The sequence below is a fragment of the Nicotiana sylvestris genome, chromosome 9 (assembly GCF_000393655.2).
Source record: "Nicotiana sylvestris chromosome 9, ASM39365v2, whole genome shotgun sequence".
NCBI lineage: Eukaryota > Viridiplantae > Streptophyta > Magnoliopsida > Solanales > Solanaceae > Nicotiana > Nicotiana sylvestris.
In genome coordinates, this window is record NC_091065.1 from 116,123,898 (window position 1) to 116,145,171 (window position 21,274).

At 36.9% G+C, this 21,274-nt stretch overlaps 3 protein-coding genes across 7 annotated transcripts; 1 reads left to right on the forward strand and 2 right to left on the reverse strand.

Moving 5' to 3' along the window:
- The first annotated feature begins 2,455 nt into the window (after window positions 1-2,455).
- LOC104237397 (uncharacterized) lies at window positions 2,456-2,761 on the forward strand. Its single transcript, XM_009791548.1, has one exon. The coding sequence runs from the start codon at window positions 2,456-2,458 to the stop codon at window positions 2,759-2,761; it is 306 nt and encodes a 101-aa protein (XP_009789850.1).
- Window positions 2,762-7,657: 4,896 nt separating this feature from the next.
- On the reverse strand, window positions 7,658-15,144 carry LOC104237394 (probable protein phosphatase 2C 58). 5 transcript variants are annotated; one of them, XM_009791539.2, is made up of 7 exons: window positions 15,115-15,144; window positions 13,805-13,843; window positions 13,606-13,647; window positions 12,332-12,718; window positions 11,771-12,050; window positions 11,148-11,302; window positions 7,658-8,006 (listed from the first exon to the last, which is right to left on the reverse strand). In XM_009791539.2, the coding sequence occupies exons 1-7, from the start codon at window positions 15,127-15,129 to the stop codon at window positions 7,869-7,871; spliced, it is 1,056 nt and encodes a 351-aa protein (XP_009789841.2). In that variant the 5' UTR covers window positions 15,130-15,144; the 3' UTR covers window positions 7,658-7,868. The 5 variants fall into 5 exon arrangements, with proteins under 5 accessions (XP_009789841.2, XP_070012750.1, XP_009789847.1 ...); XM_070156649.1 differs by lacking the exon at window positions 15,115-15,144 and adding an exon at window positions 14,607-15,082; XM_009791545.2 differs by lacking the exon at window positions 15,115-15,144 and adding an exon at window positions 14,416-15,082.
- A 3,080-nt stretch (window positions 15,145-18,224) lies between these two features.
- LOC138878092 (uncharacterized) lies at window positions 18,225-18,770 on the reverse strand. The gene has a single exon (XM_070157749.1). The coding sequence runs from the start codon at window positions 18,768-18,770 to the stop codon at window positions 18,225-18,227; it is 546 nt and encodes a 181-aa protein (XP_070013850.1).
- Between the last annotated feature and the right edge of the window lie 2,504 nt (window positions 18,771-21,274).

Sequence of the window (21,274 nt, forward strand, 5' to 3'; positions counted from 1 at the left end):
AGAGAGTAGAGATATAAATCCCTATTCAATTCCTAATATAAAGGGATACTATTATATTCAATTGCTAATATTAAGGGATACTCATTAATACTAGGGAAAATGCATAAGTACCCCCTGACCTATACCCGGATTTCCAACTACACACTTTTTCTTTGCGTGAATTTTATTACCCCCTAAACTTATTTTAAATGTAATTATTTGCACCCTTAACGCTGACAACCAAACTCTTGGCAAGTAGTGAGCTACACGCACCCCCACATATATTTTTTAATACTTTTTTTATTCTTTCTTCCTTTTCTTATCCTTTTTTCTTATTTCTTATTATTCTCATTTTTTTGGTTATTTCATTCTTTTTCTTTTTGCTTTGGTCACTGGCGGCATAAAATGGTGGTCGTCGGAATTTCACAAACACCATTTTTTCCGGCAAATTTTTTTCCCGGCGACAGATTTTTATCCTGATCTAAGTGTGTTTTGTTTATATATATATATATATTTTTTTTCTTGAAACTGTAATTTATGTGTGGGAGGAAGAGCAAAAGAAATAAAAACGAATATAAGCCGAGAAAACTTTTTCCAGTTAAATTTTCAATACATCATTTTTTTTCCGGCACGGGAAGGTTTTCCGATGATGAATCCCCCCCCCCCCTTCCAAATCTGAGTGTATTTTGCTTCGCTTACGAATAGACCTTTTTGAGAGTTTCATTTGTGTGTGAAAAAAAAATGGAAGAAAAACGGTTAGACAAAGTCGCCTGTGAATGAATATCCGCCGGAATTAGAGAAGAAACGAAAAAAAAGTAAAAGAAAAAAGACAAAGACAAAGGAAAAGGAAAAAAAAAGTAAGAAAAAATGGTAAAAAAGAATAAAAAAATATCTGAAAATCATTTTTCTTGCTTCTCACTCTCCTTTGGGAGAGTGTAATACACACACTCTGCCATGTCAGCGTTAAGGATGCAAATAATTAAATTTAAAATAAGTTTAGGGGGGTAATAGGATTCCCGCAAAGAAAAAGTGTGTAGTTGGGAATCGGGTTATAGGTCAGGGGGGTACTTATGCATTTTCCCTTAATACTAATTGTATATAATTAGTAAATTATATATGCCCTGTAATTAAGTTAAAACTTGATTAGAAATGGTAATAAAGTTTCATATATAGTATAGGAAGGTAAAAATCCTTTTTTTTACTTGGTTTGATGTGATTTAATTTTTAATTTTTAAGCCTGGACTACACCTGCTTAGGCCATCTCCAACCCTTGCTCCATTTTCTCCTCCAAAATGGAGTAAAGTTACTCCAACCATTACACTATTTTTTATTCCAAAAAAGAATATTTGATTTTATATTATTCTCTCTCTTCAATATTATATTATTATCTTTTATTTAAATTTTATTTTCTTATTTCTATTTATGAAATTCTATTTTTTTGACATATTCATCACATATAATTTATATTCCTTTCTTGTATAACCATTTAATATAAAATTATTTTACATCATAAATTTTTAAATAATATAATTAGTTACCAAATATTATAAATTATATATATCAACAGATAATTCAAATAAAAGTGAAATCATAGAAATACAAGATAATTAAATACATATTATATTATGGTAAAATTCAGATTCAATACTACATAAATATTCAACTTCCACCCCTAATATGCTCCCATAAATGATCTATTAATGCATTACAAAATACAAAATATGCATCTTTGTCCTTAATTCTTTTATGTCGAGCTAAAAATTATTCAGATCGGTGATTTTCATCTACTACCATTTCTACCATTAGAGGTAGACATTCTCAATCATCTTGAATTAGTGCATTAAGATCACACATTATAATTTTACATAAAAATAATAAATGCACGAAAATTAATTTATCAAAATTATACACCAAAATTAAGATGTAAAATTAATATTATAAAGATATTACATAAATATAATTAAGTATATATAAAAAGATAAATTAAAACAGTTAAATAATAAAAATAATAAGGCAGAATAGCCTAAATGGCATCTGTACTTCACCCACTGTCATGCTGGTCCCCGAACTTAGATATTTGCCAATTGAACACTTATACTCATTCAAAACGTGAATAATAAACGCTTATCCAACGTGGCTTATCCTATGTGTCATATGTGGCTTCAGTGCGTGATTCACACGCCTGTAAGGGGCGTGAAGACAGTTAAAAAAGCCCTAACGGTAATAATTCAGCCTATTTAACAACCATCTTCTTCTTCCTACCTTATTCTCCATTGTTGAACATTATAGAAGCTAAATTTAGCAAATCTGATGCCTTCTTCTTTCTTTGTTCGCTTCAACAGTGAAAAATAGAATTTTATTTTCCTGTGATTCTTCGTTGCCCATCAATTTTTGCCATCTCCTTTTGTTTTGAAAGTCGATTTTTTCCTGCTTTTCCTGCAACAAATAAGCTATTGTCGCCTCTTCTCCTTCAACAATGAGGAAGGAATCTTTGTGTTATTGTGAAGTTGTTGCAGATCTTAAAATGTCACGAACACCCACCAATCCTGGAAGGAGGTTCCTGGGCTGTCGAAGATATGAGATTGGTGAAGGTTGTGGCTTTTTCAGATGGATTGATCCTGCGATTGAGAAAGAACACTACAAGACTCTTCTTGCGGCTCTTATTAAGAAGAGTGATCGATGCCATTATCAAAGAAGACAAGGAAGGTCAAAGTTCAGAGTTGCTGCTATTATAATTGTGGTTGTAGTTGTTCTAATGTTAGCTATTATGTTATTTGTTTAGGATTGATAGTGCACTTTCTTATTTCGTGGGTTTAGGCTACATATTTTGTGTTAGATGTAAAAAAAATCATGGAATATATTAATAAAGGCTCCATTACAGCAACAAGTACTAATATAATGGCCTGTGTTATAGGCAGTTAATAAAACATCCAAAATAAGGGAGTTGGTTTCCAAAATATTGCCAACGATAGGCAGTCAACAAAAACATACATAATGAAGTAGCTTTACAAAATATTGTCTACCATAGTCAACAAAAACATACATATGTAAATATCAGTTGAGCACTTCAATTAATGTCTGTTGTGGCTTGGCTTCTTGGTGTGGATTGTGTAACTGGGTGGCTTGAGTGGTTGTAGTAGACTTTGTCCTTCTGTAACTCTGTTCTTGTAGCTGCCTTTGTGTAACTGCTGCTTTGCCCTTCCATTGTAGTCTAGGTGGTTTGAACCTAAGTTCAATATTGGTAGGAGCAGAACTTATAAGTGTAGAAGGATTGTGTACCACTACTCTGTCAGTAGTTCCAGACTGCACAAAAATAAAAGGTTGTGAGTGAGAGATTATGTAGTAAACTATTGTGTAATTGAGTGGAAATATTTACCCTCTGTATAACAGTGCCACTTGAATCAAATAGCACACCATATCCTGCTGCCTTTGGTCTCTTAAACCCTGCATTTGCACCACCTCTTCTAGGCTCATTGGTCTTCCTTTTTGGACCTCCTGCAACATTAGCTGATTGTTGTGTGCTTGGATCAATGATTGGTGGAGTGAAGGTAACACTTTCCATAGTTGAAGGTGTTGCTGCTGATCCAGCAACTGATGATGATCCGGCTGCTGGTACTGATGCACTTCCAGCTGCTGCTGATGATCCAGCTGCTGGTACTGATGCACTTCCAACTGCTGCTGATGCACTTCCAGCTACTGCTGATGCTGCAGTTCCACTTTCAGCAGTTTCATCTCCAACTGAACTAGTTCCAGCCCTTCCCCCTTGGTTTCTTTGCATACACATAACAAAACTATCACTAGTAATTGAATTCTTTCAATATTAGTAACAAAACAAACATTAATACTTACTGCTGATGGGCATCCTTTCTTGTTATGTCCTAGAGTCTTGCACAAAGAATATCTCATTTGTCTCCTTATCCTTGTACCCTTCCCAAACTTCTTCTTTGGTTCATCAGCAGCTTTTCTCCTTTAATTATTTGGCCTTCCTGGCATTGCAATTATAACAGGTGGCTCAATAGCAGGCAGTGTGCTTTTTGGCCACAAATTCATACTAGTTAAAGGTTGAATGAATCTGCTATATGCCTTAAGGTAAGTATCCTTTCTATACCAATGGTCAACATATGGCTCAACCTCATAGTTCTTATAATGCATTGTTGTAATTGCATGTGCACATGGAATTCCTTTGAGTTGCCATGATCTACAAGTACAGGTACATGTCCAAAAGTCAACAACATGTTTATATGGCCCATCCTGGATCTCATACCCTGTTTCACCATTAAATTTGACTTCACATTTGGCTGCCTTTTGCGCATTCTCTCCAAGTATTTCCATAGCCATGGGTGATATCTCACCTACCCATTTTTCAGAAAACTCTCTTATGCTATTCATCCTCTCCATACACTTGATTCTAATTTCCTCTAACATAGTAATGATAGACTTGTGCCTAGCTGCCAATATCCAACTATTGAATGTCTTACACATGTTGTTCTCCACTACATCACACTTACTATATTCTTTGAAGTATGCCCTACACCATGTTTCCTTGTAGTATTTCAGTAAGTCTTGCACAATATCTCCCCCAGCTGGTCCATTTCATCCAACTTCTTGCTAAAGTAAACTTCAAATGTAGCTCTTGCACACTGTCAGAATTTTTTCCTTCTTTCCTCACCAGGACAAGTTTGCTTCCAATTAGCCCAGATATGTCTAGCACACTATCTCATCTCAGCATTTGGCAATAACTGTATTATTGCTAGATGAAGACCCTACAATCATAAAAACTATATTGTTATAACTTAAACATAAGTGAAAACAATTACACTTTAAAGAAGAGTATTAGGAACCATACCTTCTGCATATCAGACATGACTGTCAGCCCTTCTCCTTCAGTTTCTGTCAAGTTTAGATCATGCTTGAGACATCTAATAAACCAAGACCATGTATCCTTTGATTCCTTTACAAATACTGCCCAAGCCACATGGAACATTTGATTATTTCCATCCTTGGAAATGCAGGAAAGCAGTTCACCTTTACATGTCCCCTTTAGGAATGCACCATCAAAGCCAATTATGTTTTTGCACCCTTCTAACCATCCAGTTTTTAATGCTTCAAGACAGACATAAATGCCCATAAACACCTCCTTGCCAGGAATTGAATCCTTAGATGTCCTTATCACTACAGTAGTGCCAGGATTAGTAGACTTTAGCATTTTTGCATAATCATGAAGCCTAGCAAATTCTTTCTTGTAATCACCCATATTCTCCTTCATAACTATCATTTTTGCTCTTCTACAGAAAGTTTTACTCACATACAAGCCATATGATTTCCTAAGCAAGACTTGAATGTGATGAAGCTTAATTTGAGGCTCACTAATTATTCTGCCTTTGAATTTTTTTGCAATCCATGGTGGGTTACACATCTTGTTCCTTGTTTACTTGTAGCATTTATGGACAGGGTAGTATGTAATCACCCTAAAATTACTGGTGCTGCCTTCTATGCTACCAAGGATATGCCATGGACAACCTTTCTTTGTGCATTTTGCCCTAACCCTTTCCTTCTCATTAGGTTTCAACTTAAGGTTCACGCCTTTTTTAATAGAATATGTCTACAATGCCTCTCTAAATTTTACAGCATTCTCAAATATCATATACAGTTCAAAAAATATTTTTTTGCAAGTTGTGTCAAAGTAGACCTTCTTACTTGGATTCCTAGCTGGTGCATCCCTTACTTCATCAGGGCCAACAAGTTCTCTTTCATCATCACTACACTCACTACCTGGATCTGAGCTATCAAAATACTTGTCATCCCATCCTAGTTTCCCTTCATATTTTTCCCTTTTGTTCTTATGCATATCTTCAAAACCAGCATCTATACCAATTGGACCAGATGGTATCTCATCTACATTTACTTGGACATCCTTCTTTTTGTTGAGGTTAGACTGTCTAATTTCAGCTAAATCATCTTCCAAACCACTACACTCTTCAATGTTCTCATCTATATCAAACAGTGAGTCAGACCCTTCAGAATCATCAAGGTCCTCTTCAAAATCAGATTCTGATGTTTGAAGGTGATAGGATGAGAAGTTATTACCTTCACCTTCATTTGATTCTTCTATCTCTTCATTTATGTCTACCCCCTTTTCAGTCCTATTATATCATAGTTGGGAGGTGACACATCAGCCCTAACATTTAACCCACTGTCATGCCCATTTGTTTGTATAGTAGGGTCTAGTTCAGTTATGTCCTCAACAAGAATAGACTCACTAATTTTATGGGCAATACAAACATCAACAAAGTCACCACCTTTCAATGTACTAAGAAACTTTAACACATCAGCATCTGTTTTTAAAATGTAATAGCCACCCCTTTTGTTAACTTTGCATCCAAACAAATCAACTTCTAAAAATCCTAAGTCACTAGCAAACTTGTGAAACAACATAATATGTAGCTCATCAACATCAACTGTAGCTAATTGAGGACAAGTTAGTCCATTTGCATACCTTAGGTCAGGGTCGGATACAAAATTACCACTGTGGTGGATTTGTAGATTAACTAGGGTTGAAGCCATTTTCTTTTCATACCTGCAAAGTAACAAAAAAAACAGTGTTATCAATGACAATTTGTTATCAAAAGTTGCACCTTTACACAACTCCATAAACAAACCAACAAAAAAGACAGATTTTTAAAGTAAAAAAGCTTCCAAGATTCCTTTTTTGTCCCCATAATGCCTTATAATATTCAGAAATACTGTGGTGGACCACTAACAAGAAGGAAACCCAACAAACATCACAAAAAAATGCATAAACATAGGATGGAATTCTGCTTTGATAACAAAAACCCAAAACACTAAACGGAATAACCAAAGATGCTATTACATGCATGACACTACATTAAAAAGGGCTTTCACTCTAACATGTAGCAAAACACAACAAAAGCCCTATATATATAGGGATATTAAACAACAATTACGACCTAACCCAACCTTCCCCTAAAAAACCCTAAACAGAGCAAAAGCCCCATAAATAGAGGGATGAAGAATAATAAAGACAAATATGAAGAGCAAATGAAGAAACTTACCCCACAAACTTTGATAACAACAGTACAGATGAAAATCCCGACAACTATGACGGAGAAGAGAGGAGAGACTCACTGTTGTTCGATACTATCTAAACCCTAAGTACGCGGGTAATTGTAAAATGAGGGGAAAATGTGGGTTTGGGGGGGGGGTAAATAATCCTTTGCTGATTTTTTTTTATCCTATTTGGCCATCATATGTGACTTGGAGCCTACATGGTTTTATTTTATTGACGTGACGTCCTACGTGTAGGCGATTGTCATACACGCACTGGAAGCCTCCTTAGATAACCATTTATTATTCACGTTTTGAATGAGTATAAGTGTTCAATTGGCAAATATTTAAGTTTAGGGACCGACATGACAAAATGGGTGAAGTACAAGTGCCATTTAGGCCATTCTGCCAAATAATAATAAAGTAATAGGGAATAGTAATGGAGGAGAGGAATGGTGTCACTCCAACTATTCATCGCCCATTTTGCAGCAAAAAATACAGCAACGTTGGAACCAAATTTCTTCATAAACTAACTGCATTATGACAAAATGCAGCCAAAGTTCTTCAAAAACTGAATGCATTATGGCAAAATGCAGCAGCGTTGGAGATGGCCTTACCTAATGTAGGCTTTTAGATTGACAGTTCAGTTACCGTTGAGACAAATTTATCTGTGTCTGAAAAAAACTCAGAACTGATAACCGTAAGATTGCAACACAACATGGCACATGAAGAAGGACATAGTTACATAATATGAGTCTGACAACTATTCAAACGACCCTGTCCATACGCATTTTGATCCTTCTGCTAATTAACCCCATACATAGTTAGTGAAACCTCACTACGACACAAGAAATATCGTCGGGACTCCCCCTCATTAGTGCTTCAGTGATTAACTCTTCCGCTGCTTTCTTGCCATGCTCGAGCCCCGTAATGCATTCTGCTATGTCTTCATTCGACATTACCTGCAAATATGTACATCAATGCCAGCCTTATTTATAATAAAATCTACCTGAACAACTGATCTCAGTTTATAACATAGCTATTTCCCAGCTTGGGAGAGGAGGAGAGCGGCATCGCGTAGGTTGAGACCAACATACATATATATCATGTTATCATTCCAACTCAGAATCTGTATTTAACAAATTATGAGAAACTTAAGTATTACACATGCAATGAACCCCTCTATGGATATTATAACCTGTCATTAAGAGTAAACTAAAAAGTTTAAGATTACAAAATCTCCAGATATAAGACACAGATATGCGTTATTCTATTCGGAACATAGTACCAATTTTTGTCTAGCAGTGCTCAAATTATACTATTTATGGCATGTAATGGGGAAAAATGTACTTGTGTTAGAAACAAAGTCTGTGTTCCGAGGCCTTAAAACCTCCTTTTTACCTCACCTCGATTTGCGTGCGTGGTCCGGACGTACATATGGGAAGCTTTTATGTGAAAATATGATAGATAGAAATTTCTAGAGTTAAAATTTGAATATGGTTGACTTTGGTCAACACTTTGAGCAAACGGACCCGGATCTGCGTTCCGACGATCCCGGGAGGTCCGCATTAAAATATGAGACTTGGGTGTATGCCCGGATATGAATTTCGAGGTCCCAAGCCTTAGAAATCAATTTTTGAAAGAAATTGTTTTGCTGAATTATTTATGAAATAAAGAAAAGAATTAATGTTTGAAACCATTGGTATCGGGCCCGTATTTTGATTCCGGAGCCCGGGGCAAACTTGTTAAAGTATTTAAGTGATAACTGTGAAATTTGATGAAAAATGAAGTTTATTTGACGTGATTTGGACCTCCGGTTAAAGAGTTATGAATAAGTGTTCTTGCTAAAAATGATGAGTTTTGAGGTTTAATTCATAGTTTTACATGTTATTTTCATGATTTGATTGCACGGGTAAGTCCGTATGATGTTTTTGGGTTAGTGTGCATGTTTGGTTTGGAGCCCCGGGGGCTCGGGTGAGTTTTGGATAGGCTACAGAGTGAAATTTAGACTTAGGAAGTTGCAGGTTTTAGCTGGTATGTTGCAGGTCTGCAGGCTTCGCAAATGTGAAGCCCGGCTCGCAAATGCGATAATCGACCTGGGCTGCCTTAGTCGCAAATGCGACTGTTCTATCGCAAATGCGATGTCGCAAATGCGACTGTTCTATCGCAAATGCGATATCGCAAATGCGACTGTTCTATCGCAAATGCGAAAGGTCCCTCGCAAATGCGAAGGTGACCAGAAATTAAACTGGGTCGCAAATGCGACATTATCTTCGCAAATGCAAAGGGGTCAGTTTTCTGAGGGGTTCGCAATTGCGAACCCTGGTCGCAATTGCGATACCTGCAACCTGCAAAATCATAACTTAGACGCATTTCAATCATTTTTCAAACCCTTTCAAAACGAAAACACTCTTGGGCGATTTTTCAAAGACAAGTACTCTTCCAAATCGATTGTAAGTCATTTCTAACTTGTTTTTATTAATTTTTAACATCTTTTCTCATGATTTCAACTCAAAATCAAAGGTTTTCATGGAGGAAATTGGGTGTTTTGGGTAGAACCTAGGTTTTTCAAATTTTGGTAATTTGGACCTCGATTTGAGGTCCGATTTCAAAACAAATTGTATATTTGGGTTCGTGAGGGAATGAGTAATCAGGTTTTGGTTCGAACCTCGAGTTTTGACCATGTGGGCCCGGGGGCAATTTTTGACTTTTTGGGAAAACTTTCGAAAACCTATTTTCATGCATTGGAATTGATTCATTTAGCATTTATTGATATAGTTAAGTAACTTGTGGCTAGATACAAGCGAATTGGTGGTGGAATCAAGAGGTAAAGTGATAGTTGAGGCTTGAATTGTGTTCGTGACATCGAGGTAAGTATTTGGTCTAACCTTAGCTTGAGGGATTAGGAGTCGAGTCTTAATTGCTACGTGTTAATTGTGGAGTACGACGTATAGGCATGGTGACGAGTATCTATACGTCAAGCATACCCATGAGTCTTGTATTGTAATTTTATGACTTCGTTATGGTTTATTCGTGCTTTATATGAGAATTATATTATTGTTCTCTTGCCAGGATGTTGTTATGATATTATTGTTCCCTTGCCGGAATGTTGTTGTAATATTATTGTTCCCTTGCCGGGATGTTGTTATTATATTATTGTTCCCTTGCCGGGATGATGTTGTTATACTATTGTTCCCTTGCCGAGATTCTTTTATGATTGGTGTTGATAAATGAAATGGGAGCGGGTTGCACGCCTGCAACGGTAATATTTAAAACGAGAGCGGGTTGCACGCCTGCAACAGTATTACATGTGTACTTGTTTTCCTTATTTCCTTATCTTTTGCTGGTAATTGATTTATGGCGTTACTTACATTTTTCTACTGTTATTCTGTCGTTATCTGTTACTCCCCGCAGCATGTTTCCCTCGCCCAACTTTAGCTGTAATTATTTGTTTTTATTTCCGTTGTATATGATTTAACTGCACACGTTTATTTGGTAGTTTGGTCCTAGCCTTGTCACTACTTCGCCGAGGTTGGGCTAAGCACTTACCAGCACATGGGGTCGGTTGTGCTGATACTACACGCTGCACTGTGTGCAAATACTGATACCGGGGCGTTTGGACCGCAGTGAGGGTGCTGCCTTCAGTCCAGGTGACCCGAGATAGTCCTACAAGCGTCCGCGTCCTATCTTTTCTCTTTCTGTTTTTACTTATTCAGAGACAGACTTATGTATTTCATTCAGACCTTATTTGCAGTATTCTTAGACAGTCCGTGACTTGTGACACCAAATTCTGGGTAGTATTGTACTTCAATTATGTAGTAGTGTTTGGGTTGAATTATTAAGTTTTCGTCTTCTGCATTTCCGGTTATTTAATTTATTTCGCTATTTAATCACTTATTATTTTAAATTGTTGGACATGTTTAATAAAAAGGGTAATGATTTTATAATATTCGGCTTGCCTAGCTTCCACGAGTAGGCGCCATCACGACTCTCGAGGGTGGAAAATCCGGGTCGTGACAAAAAATATGTACCATCATGGTTTTACCAGAGTCGTCATTTTAAAGATGCTAACCCTAGTTCTTACCGGTTGCACTGTAAATTACCTTCCACAAGCCATCACTTGCCAAGATTATGAAATCAGTGTCTTTGTCTATCTTCTCAATTGTCACATTAGGTTCCACAGTGATATGGTCTTTCAGTTTTGCATCTCCAAATGCCCTTGTCATGGCTAGTTGGCCATCCACCCGTGGAACATTCCCTGTATTTTAAACAATTAATGTTCTAGGAAATAAATTGTTAGTCTAGAACCATATTAAGCGAAAAAATATCATCCCACACATGGGTTCTTTCTACACAAACTGAAGATAAATAAGCAAGTTCTCGAGTAGCCACCCTGATGTAAGGACCAATTGGCAAAGCACAGGGAAAAGAAAACGCATATCACAGAATGCGATGAAGGGCAACTTTTTCCTGCCTGAAAGATCGATTTTTACCTGTGATTATCATAAAAAGTTTCTGTTCTTCGACAAATATATCTGGCTTTTATCTCTAGCCTATGCTCTAACCTTATTCTAGAAAAGCTTAAAACTGAACACTATTTCCTCAGTTTTTATAAACATTTATAAAGTAAAAATGGTGTTTCTCTTAACATCGATGACAGTTTAAAAATCACATGCAAATTCAATGCAGCAATCAAGAAATCTGCTGGAAAAAAGTGGAATCATACCTGGCATCTTAATAACAAAACCTCCTTTGCTCTCAACTAGGTCTCTTTCTTCCTTCTTTTCCGGCTCATGATCAACTGTTATTTGCTTGACCTTTCCTCTCTGAATTAGTACTGCACGTGAATCCCCTACATTGGCCACTACCAATAGTTTCTGGTCGATTAATATGGCTGTCACTGCTGTTGAGCCACCTCGTGCACCAACCACATTCTCCAAAATGTCGCCATCTGTATCTCTATAAGCCTTCTTAAATGCAGTCACAGGATTCTTCCAAAAATCAGGCTGTTCAGAACAAAAACTTCCGATTTTGAGCCATACAAAACTTTGATTAACCCACCCTATCTCACCATATTGTGGCATTAATCTAGACATCTAATCTGTATTGATAATGCTTGCTTAACTAGTTTCCACATTGAACAATTCTACATTTCTGAAGTTTCCTATGTCTTTGAGACAGAATGAAATACTCCTGGTGTTCTAAAACAGTCCTTTATTGTAGTCTTACTTAAGGTAAAAAGGCGTTCTGTCGCCAAATCTTAATTTCTAAACAAACTTACTGATACCTCACTCAGTATATTGTCGAAAAGATGGCTTTGCAAATATTCTGCAACCTCACGTCCTGAATGACCGTCAAATATTGCGTAGAGCCCCAGATTATGTCCATCCATTTTCCTATTTTCTGCCACCAGATAATCCTCCATCCCATGTTTCATCTTGCCTTCAACTAAATGAAATCCATAGCTGACACGCCTCTGCTGCTTCTGATCTCCATCGCTGACTTCTGCATCCCCACCGTCTTCTTCAGGGTCATCAACAACTTCGCCATTATCCTCATCTTTGGCTCCAGTATCATCACCATCATAGTCTTCATTTTCTGCATCCTCCTCCTCTTGTTCTGCGGTGCTGTTAACCTCTCTGCCTGCTCCATACACTCCTTGCCTTTCTCTCTCCTGAAACAGAAAACAAAATTAGAAATCAAGTTACTAACATCGCAATTGCTTAACAAGAAAGCACATGTCCAGTCACCCAGTTGCTGCACTTATTCCAGTATCTTCATCAGGAAATCCAAGGAAAGTGGTTGATAACCTAAACAACCAAAAGCAAGCGATATCTGAAACCAGCGTAACTGAGGCCATTGAATCCAAAAACTTGTTTTGCAACTTAGGTACCATCTTAAAGTTACACAGTCTAATCAATGATTCCTTAAAACATATACCCAATCCAGTGTATCCCCTTTTACTAGCACAAAGAATAAAAAAATAAAGTTTCCAATTGTTATAAATTTTAAGTTGGGTAAAAAATATTTAAGAGTAAAAACAGGGTCCGATTCCGATATGTGAAAAGCGGGTTATTGCTAGCATTTTTAACTACTCTAAATCTAGTGACATCGAGAACCTTTCAATTTATGATATAAGACAGTAAAATGTCAAGTGAAAGGCCAAGTAACAGTAGAATATTTTGTCCATAAGGATTTTCATGGACAAGTTTTGGACAGTCTAACATCATGTATGTAATAAAAAAGAGGGTGGTGAATCGACCCCGATAGGGAATGTTGGAGCTAATCCACGTATGGTCGCTTTGAACTATATGCACCACAAAACAATATCTGTCACATTGAAGTACCTCAACTTTACCCAATATGACATAAAATCACAAAACTTTAGCCACAAATCTTATGAAAAGAATAAGATACCTTGCTGCAGGCCAGTGTATATTAGCGAACATAGCAGACCACCCAACAAATAGGAGACAAATACCAAAGAGAGATACACCCTACACCAAACAAACAACTGAAACAACTAGAGTGAGATCCAGAAAGGAACAGCAAATTTCTAACCTTCAAAAGAACAGATGCCACATCATCTGGAGTCGATGTCCTCTGCAAAGAAAAGCAAAACAACGCTAAACAATTGAGCAAAAACAGTGGCTGATGCAGGATTTGATCTTACTTTGCAATATTTCCATCATTAAGCACCACGCTCGATGATTTTTACTAACCGAAATCGAACTACAAACAAAAAAGGAAGGTTGCATACCTTTATCTTAATGATATCTGGATCACCTGATTTTCCCCTCTGCAAGTAAGAGATGAATATTCCTCAACAAAGTAAACGAAACAAACTGAACAATACCATACTATCAAATTAGTAGACCTAAGACCAGAAACGAATCAATAATTAAGCCAAGAGTTTGCAAGGAAATCCCTACAACATTTCTAGCTCAATGATCCAAATTACCTGTCCTCGTCCATTTTTTCATATTTTCTACTTTGTGAAAAACATTTTCATAGAAAATGATAACACGGCTTCAGAAATATGTTACGTGTAACATTAGCTAGTTTACATGCTTTTGGGAATAAAGACAAATACATCACTCTCTCCCTCTCCTTACTTGTTTGATTGAATTTAATTAACAAATAAAAACATACTTATTGACATTAAAAGCAAGCACTAAACAATATAATACCATAAAATCCAGTAAAACATGAAAATTAATAGTAATATACGAGATAACAAGCCTGGCTAAAGGCGAATAGAAGTGAAGCAGGAAAATGGATGGTCGGCATCATTGAAGCTGCAGTTCTTCTAACAGCAATGGTCCTTAAAAAACCTAACATAATACTGAAGTGTGTTTTAACAATTCTTACCTTAACTCTAACAAAATCAGAACCTTCCATTGTAAATCGATGCAACAAGCTAAATTTGTTCTTTTTCTTCAATTACTTATGACATCAGATTTTTACAACAGTGAAAGAGAAAGCCAATAAGTGGCGGGAAGAGTGAACAGGTGTCCATAATTCTAAGTGTAAAGTATAGGAGGAGATAGCGGTGGAAGTACACGTGGCATCGCCTGAGAAGTCGGTGGTTTGGTTGGCCTCTTGCTACGGTGTCTGCCGCCGTTTCAGTTTTTTTTTTTTTTTTTTTTTTTTTTGTTGTAAATAGGAAGATTTTATAAAAAACTAAGTAACATCACATAGATCTTTCCCGGCCATCCAATTGGGATCGAAACTGAGAGAATTTACAAAAGTGCTAGAGTTATGAACTGCATTAATATTCCCCATACTAGCTAATTTATTACAAGCTTCCTCCGATATTAGCCTAAAGTACGATTTACTAACAACATCATCCTTCAAAACTGCCTTCACCAATTGGGTAGGTACATGATGGATGATTATTTTATTTATGAGCTTTAGCTTTGTACTATCCTTAGCCAAAAGATGAGCTACTGAATTTGCTTCTCGGAAGTTATGTCTGAGCAATGGTATCCCCAATTGTGCCATTGACCACCTGCATGAAGAGATAATATGATTATAAATTTGGTGATCTTTGTCAAAAAAAGAAATTACCTTTGTGGAGTCCATTTCAATTTCGAGAGGATGAAGCTTAAATTGGACTACAACTCTTAGACCCGTTTCCAGGGCAAGAAGTTCTGCATGAGTGTTGCTAATGACATTAGTAAGTTTTTGGAACCCCACCATCCATTTGCCATGGCTGTTTCGTATGACTCCTCCCAAGCCACCAACGTTAGTATTATTGATGTAAGCACTGTCACAGTTAAGTTTAAAAGATCCCATAGAGGGTTTTTGCCATCTAATGGAGAAATTTATGGTATTTAAGGAGGAATGTTTGTTACCAGTGAGGTATTTGAATTCAACAGCTTTGCTGAGAGTCATTTTGACTGAGACATCATTAGAAATATTGTTAATGTTGTTGTTGTTGCGGTTGAGCCATATATGCCAAAAGCATAAGGTATAGATATCCTCCCACTCTAGGGCTTGGAAAGATTTTGAGGGTTTCATGAGTCTAACAGAATCTAACCAGTGGATATCGGTTGAGGATGGAGGGGAAGTACCTAAGTTATCCCAGAATTTTACAGCTATGGGGCATGTTAGGAAGATGTGATAAATATTTTCTTTGTTTCCTCTACAAGCTGGACACAGATCATCGATATTAAGTCCTATGTGTAGGAGATAAGCTCTAGTGGGAAGCTTTCTATGATAGCAAAGCCAAAGAAAGAAACATATTTTCCTAGGGATTTTCAGTTTCCAAATCCATGAAGTATTTATGGGGGAGTCTTTTGGAGGTGTTAGTAGTCTTATAGCTGATTTAATACTAAAGATACCATTATTGGTGGGTTTCCAGTAAGGCTTGTCCTTGGGGAAGGTTGAAAAATTTATATGGATGCTTTGAATGGCATTTTTAATATCACTAGGGATGAAAAAAGAAAGATTATCAAAATTCCATTTTTGATTAATAAGGATGTCCCTAACTAGCATGTGATCCTCGTCAACGGTAAGAGGACCTAATTGGATCAGAGTTCTAAGAAGGGGGAGATTGGGAATCCAGTTATTATCCCACAACCTAACCCTATATCCATTACCTATATTCCATGCCAAGCCTTTATTACAAAGGTTCCAACCATTTACAATATTTTTTCATATAAAAGAAGTGTTCTTTGGAGAGGCTTAATTTGAATATTGGTTAATAAGAGTCTTAGCCCAAGAGGCCATTGCATTATTATAAAAGCTCCATGTGAGATTTGCAAGAAGGGCTTGGTTTTTTATATTGGCTTTGACTAAGCCAATTCCCCCTAATTCCTTAGGACTAGTAACCGTAACCTAATTGATTAAGTAGAGACGTTTTTGTTCCAACGTAGAACCCCAAAGGAAATTTCTTTGAATACGATCAATGAGTTTAAGGGTTTATTTGGGTAAAAGAAAATATTGTATCACATGATTAGGGATGTTACTGAGAGTTGATTGTATCAGGGCTGCCCTGCCTGCTAGGTTAAGGTAATTTAATTTCTAGTTAGCAAGCTTTGATCTCATGTTGTCCAAGATGTATAGGAAATCCTTATGATTAGGAGATTTATTAATTATTGGGAAACCCAGGTATTTACCAAAGTATTTGCTAATAGAGATATTAAGAAATTTGAAAATTCTTTCCCGGAGAGGTTGGGACAGTTAGTAGAAAAAATAATTTTTGATTTCTTGTAATTAATTTTTTGACCTGATAAATTGCAAAAAATAGAGAGGGTATTTGAGATGGCTTCACATGTTTTGTTTTATTGACTTTGTCCATCAACGTAAGGTCGTCTGCAAAAAAGATATGATATAGGTATGGTCCTTTTGGATTTAGTTTCCCAATTTGCACAATCGACTTGGTGATTTATATATCGCAAGAGCATCTCGATACAAAGAACAAAAATATAAGGTGAAAGGGGATCACCTTGATGAATGCCTCTAGTAGGCTTGAAATAGTTCATGCGAGTGTCATTGACAAGTATGGCAATGTTACTAGTGGTGATACATCTCATTATGAGATTGGTGATTTTTGGGGGGAATTTGAAGTAAACAAGAGTTCTATAAATGAAGGACCATTCCAGGTAATCGAGGCTTTTTCTAAGTCTAATTTTATAATCATATTAGGTTTAGAGACTTTAACTTTCTTGAATTTGTTGAGAGCTTCCTGGATGATAATACTATTATCACAAGCCCTTCTATTTTTAATAAAGCTAGTTTGAAAAGGGCTTATGATCCTAGGAAGGAGGGGTTTAATTCTGTTAGCTATAATTTTAGTGATAACTTTGTAAATAGTATTGCAAAGGCCTATTGGACAAATTTTTTTGAGAAGGTTAGCATTAGGCACTTTGGGGATTAGGCAGAGATGGGTATAGTTAAGAGGTTCCAGAATTATTTGCGTTTGAAAGATATTTTACATAAGTAATAACAGAATTCCCAACCACTGACCAAAATTTTTGATAGAAGAAAGGATGGATTCCATCCTGACCTGGAGCTTTCATGAGTTTAAAGGAGAATATAGCATTTGAGATTTCTTGGCTAGTGACAGGAGTATCTAGAAAATTTAGGTCCAAATTATCAAATCATTTTGGAGAAATGATTTCTGCCCTATTCGAGATTGAGAGAAACGTGGTAAAGATGTTTCTTAAATACTCGAGTGTGTGATTTGAATTTTCTGAGGGATCATCAATCCAGTTGTCCTCATTTTAAAAATGAGAAATTTTATTGTTTCTTCTACGGATTAGGGTGGAGATGTGAAAAAATTATTTAGCCAATTAACTCTTGATCTAAGTTTCCAAAAATCCTCTTCCATTCTAAGAACATTGTTATATTCATTTATAAGCTGATTTTCAAGGTTGAGGAGGAAGAAATTATTAGGGTAGTTATGGGAATTTTGAATACCTTTAATTATAGCTAGAAGAGTTCTCTCTTTTTTTAAAAAAAAATATTTCCAAAAACCTCTTTATTTCACTTAGAGGCTTCATGTTTAAAAAACGGTAGAGCCTCTTCAAAAGGCCTATTATTCCAACAATTTTTTACAAGATTGGAAAATTGGGGATGGGAGCACCACATAGTTTCTAGCCGGAAGGGCCTAGATTCTGGAGGGCTAAATATTGGGTTAAGCTTAATTAGGAGAGGGTTATGGTCACTATATGTCAAGGCAAGTGATCCACTATGGCATTTGGGTATTGATTAACCCAACCCTCGTTTACAAAACATCTATCAAGACGTTCCATTATGAGCCCTTTACTTCTTTTCCTATAGTTTGTCCAAGTATATTTAGGACCCTTAAAACCAAGGTCAAAAAGTTCACAACTCTTAACCAAATTCCATAGTTTGGTCGTTTTATTAAAATTAACAGGTCGACCTCCCCATTTTTCCTCAGAAGAGAATACATCATTAAAGTCACCTATAACGAGCCAAGGAACTTTATATTTTTCATAGATATTAGTAAGGTTATACCACATTAATTTATGCTCATAACTATCAGTACTAGCGTAAATTGTACTCACAAGCCAAGGGTTTTGATTGGGGATTACCTTGATCATCGCATACAGTTCCTGATCTTCTCTAACAACCTCATCTACTGTGATCATGTTATGCATCCACATGATGGCAATCCCACCTGAGCGGCCATCTGATGGAATTTCCAATATTTCAGAGAAGTTGAAATCATGCTGGATAGAGACATGATCATGCATGCGAGTTTCTAAGAGAGCTACCGGAGAGGGTCTATGGGTATCGATGATATCCCTGAAGTTCCTACGAAAATTGGCATTGTTAGCCCCTCTCACATTCCAAACTATAAAGTTAATTGGACGTGTAATTTGTATATGTTGTCCGTTGTAGTTCCCCTGGTTCTCCTACAAACGTAAATGTAGGCCTTCCCTCATAGAGGGGTTGAGCACCACTGCATATTTTCCTGCTGCAGGGTTTAGTGGGGGTCTGATGTCCATCAAGCATTTGAATAATGTTGTTGGGCAACTGATGATAGACTTCTTCTCTTGCTTCTCCTTGTAGAGCAATATTGCTATTTCTCTGAGGCTTTTGATCTCTATTCGAGATTCCCTTAAAGGCCTTGCTACTGCCTCCCCTTGCTCTGACAATGGATTTCCCAAGTATTGTACGTTGGGAGGTGGTTGGACATCCATTGGAGCAGGATTTTCCTGGTTCTGGGGTATTACAGGGTTGATCACATGTTGAGCCTGGTTTGCTACTTGCTAGGCTAGGAAGATTGGGTTCACTTGATTTTGTGGTAGAAAGAAGGGTAGATTCTGTAGAGGTTGAACCCCATAAGTTGGGTTGAAGTGAGCAGTAAGGCCCCAATGAGCCTGCTTGGCTTGGATTAGAGTTGGAGAGGCATTTAGGGTTATTGGATTCAAGATGTTGGTCAACCAAGTTTGGTTGACATAGTTGTTCATTGCTAGTTGCATGCCCTCCATGATCAACTAGGCTAAGAAATTGGAGTTCTGGAGGATTATGACAACTTCCTGACCCTCTATGTCTAGGCTGAAGGATGCTGCATAGCCCAGAATCCCTCTCTCTAACCAGGATTGAGGTTGATGATTCATTGGGAGAAAGGTGGTTGAGTAGATGAGAGGGTTGTTTTGAGGTGGGAGTGGAGGAAGGTTGTCCATTTGAGGGTGGTTCAGACATGGTATTCTGAGGATATTTATTCTTCGTTGAAGAAGAAGTGGTAGATGAGGCATTATATGTATGAGGGGAGTATAGGAAGTCTGAGGCTTTGTAGGTTACTTGAGTACTAGTATCTTGGGAGATATATATGGAAAATATATTATCAACTTACATGGAGTCTGAGTGGGTTTGCGTAAGGTTTTTAACCTTTGGAAGAATAGGAAGCTCGGATGTCATTTGTTGAGAGGGGGAATACTTGTTTTGCATGGTGTTATTTTCCAGTGGGTTATCCTTAAAACCGCGGGTAATGAAGGATTTGGAGACATTATGGTGAGCTAAGTGGCTAGCAGGGTATTTTTCCTTGTTATCTTTTGCCACGTGGCTTGTATTTTCTACCATGCAAATCGGGTTGTGCGTAGAGAATGTCGAAGAGCTGTTTTATCTCTTTTGACTTATACTATTGTTTATCTTAGTATAGATTTGTGTCAGTTGATTATCATCCGACGTGTCTAAAATATCAAACTTATTAACAGTATCCAAATTAAAGTTTTGAGTAATAGAATTGGGGTTTGTGGCAGAAGAAATTTTTTCTTTGTAGATAAACTTTTGAGTGTTAATATATTTTCCCGTATTGGCATAAAAAAATTTCGCCTTGATACCCCCACCCTCCTTATAATCAGCTTTCTTTGTGGAGGCTTTTGGATGAAGATTGCCTTTAATGTGATGATTTTTTTGTTTGGAGAAGAAAACTACCTTCCATTGCTCCTCCTCAATATGGTTTGAGGGGTAATCAGTGGATCTGGGAGAAGTAGTGTTAGTTGGGGTAGGATCTCTACAGACGTAGCCACAGTTAGGCTTAATGTGGCCAAGTCTACCACAACCTTTGCAAAGAAAATTTTCTCCTTCATAATGGATAGGTTGTTTGTGAGAACCTATATAGATGAAGGGTCGGACTGGATGTTCTAGAGGAAGCTCAATACATAACCTAGTGTATCTACACTTTAAAATAGCGGATGTGCAAGCGTCTACTTTTAAGAGCTTGCCAATTTTATTACCAATCCTTGAGAGCATGACACTATCATAAAACTCCGTAGAGAGTTAGGAGTACTCTTAACCAAATAGCTGAGATGTGTAGTTTTTCATTAGAAGTTACGAAATTAGGAACCCATTTCTTAACAGACAAATAATGGCCATTGATGAACCATGGTCCCTGGTGAAGAGCTTTGACCATATTGACTTCTTGAGAGAATTTAACTATATAAAAATCATTACCCAAATCGATGAGGGAAAATTATTTTGTAGGTTTCCATTGCTCATGGAGCTTCTTTTTGAGATATTGATGAAGGATACGCTTACCAAATAACTTGATAATAACCGAGTATTTTCATGGTTCATAAAGTCGTTGCATTTCCTCTGATGATAGAATAATGGCTTGATCACTGTTTGGTGGATCTTCCTGGTATGGAGCCTTCGGCGTGTCCTCATGGCAATCATTTGTTATGGGAAAGGAGGAAACTTGTTGATCATGCAAGAAGCTTATTAGGTCTGGGGATAAGAGTTTATCCCTAAA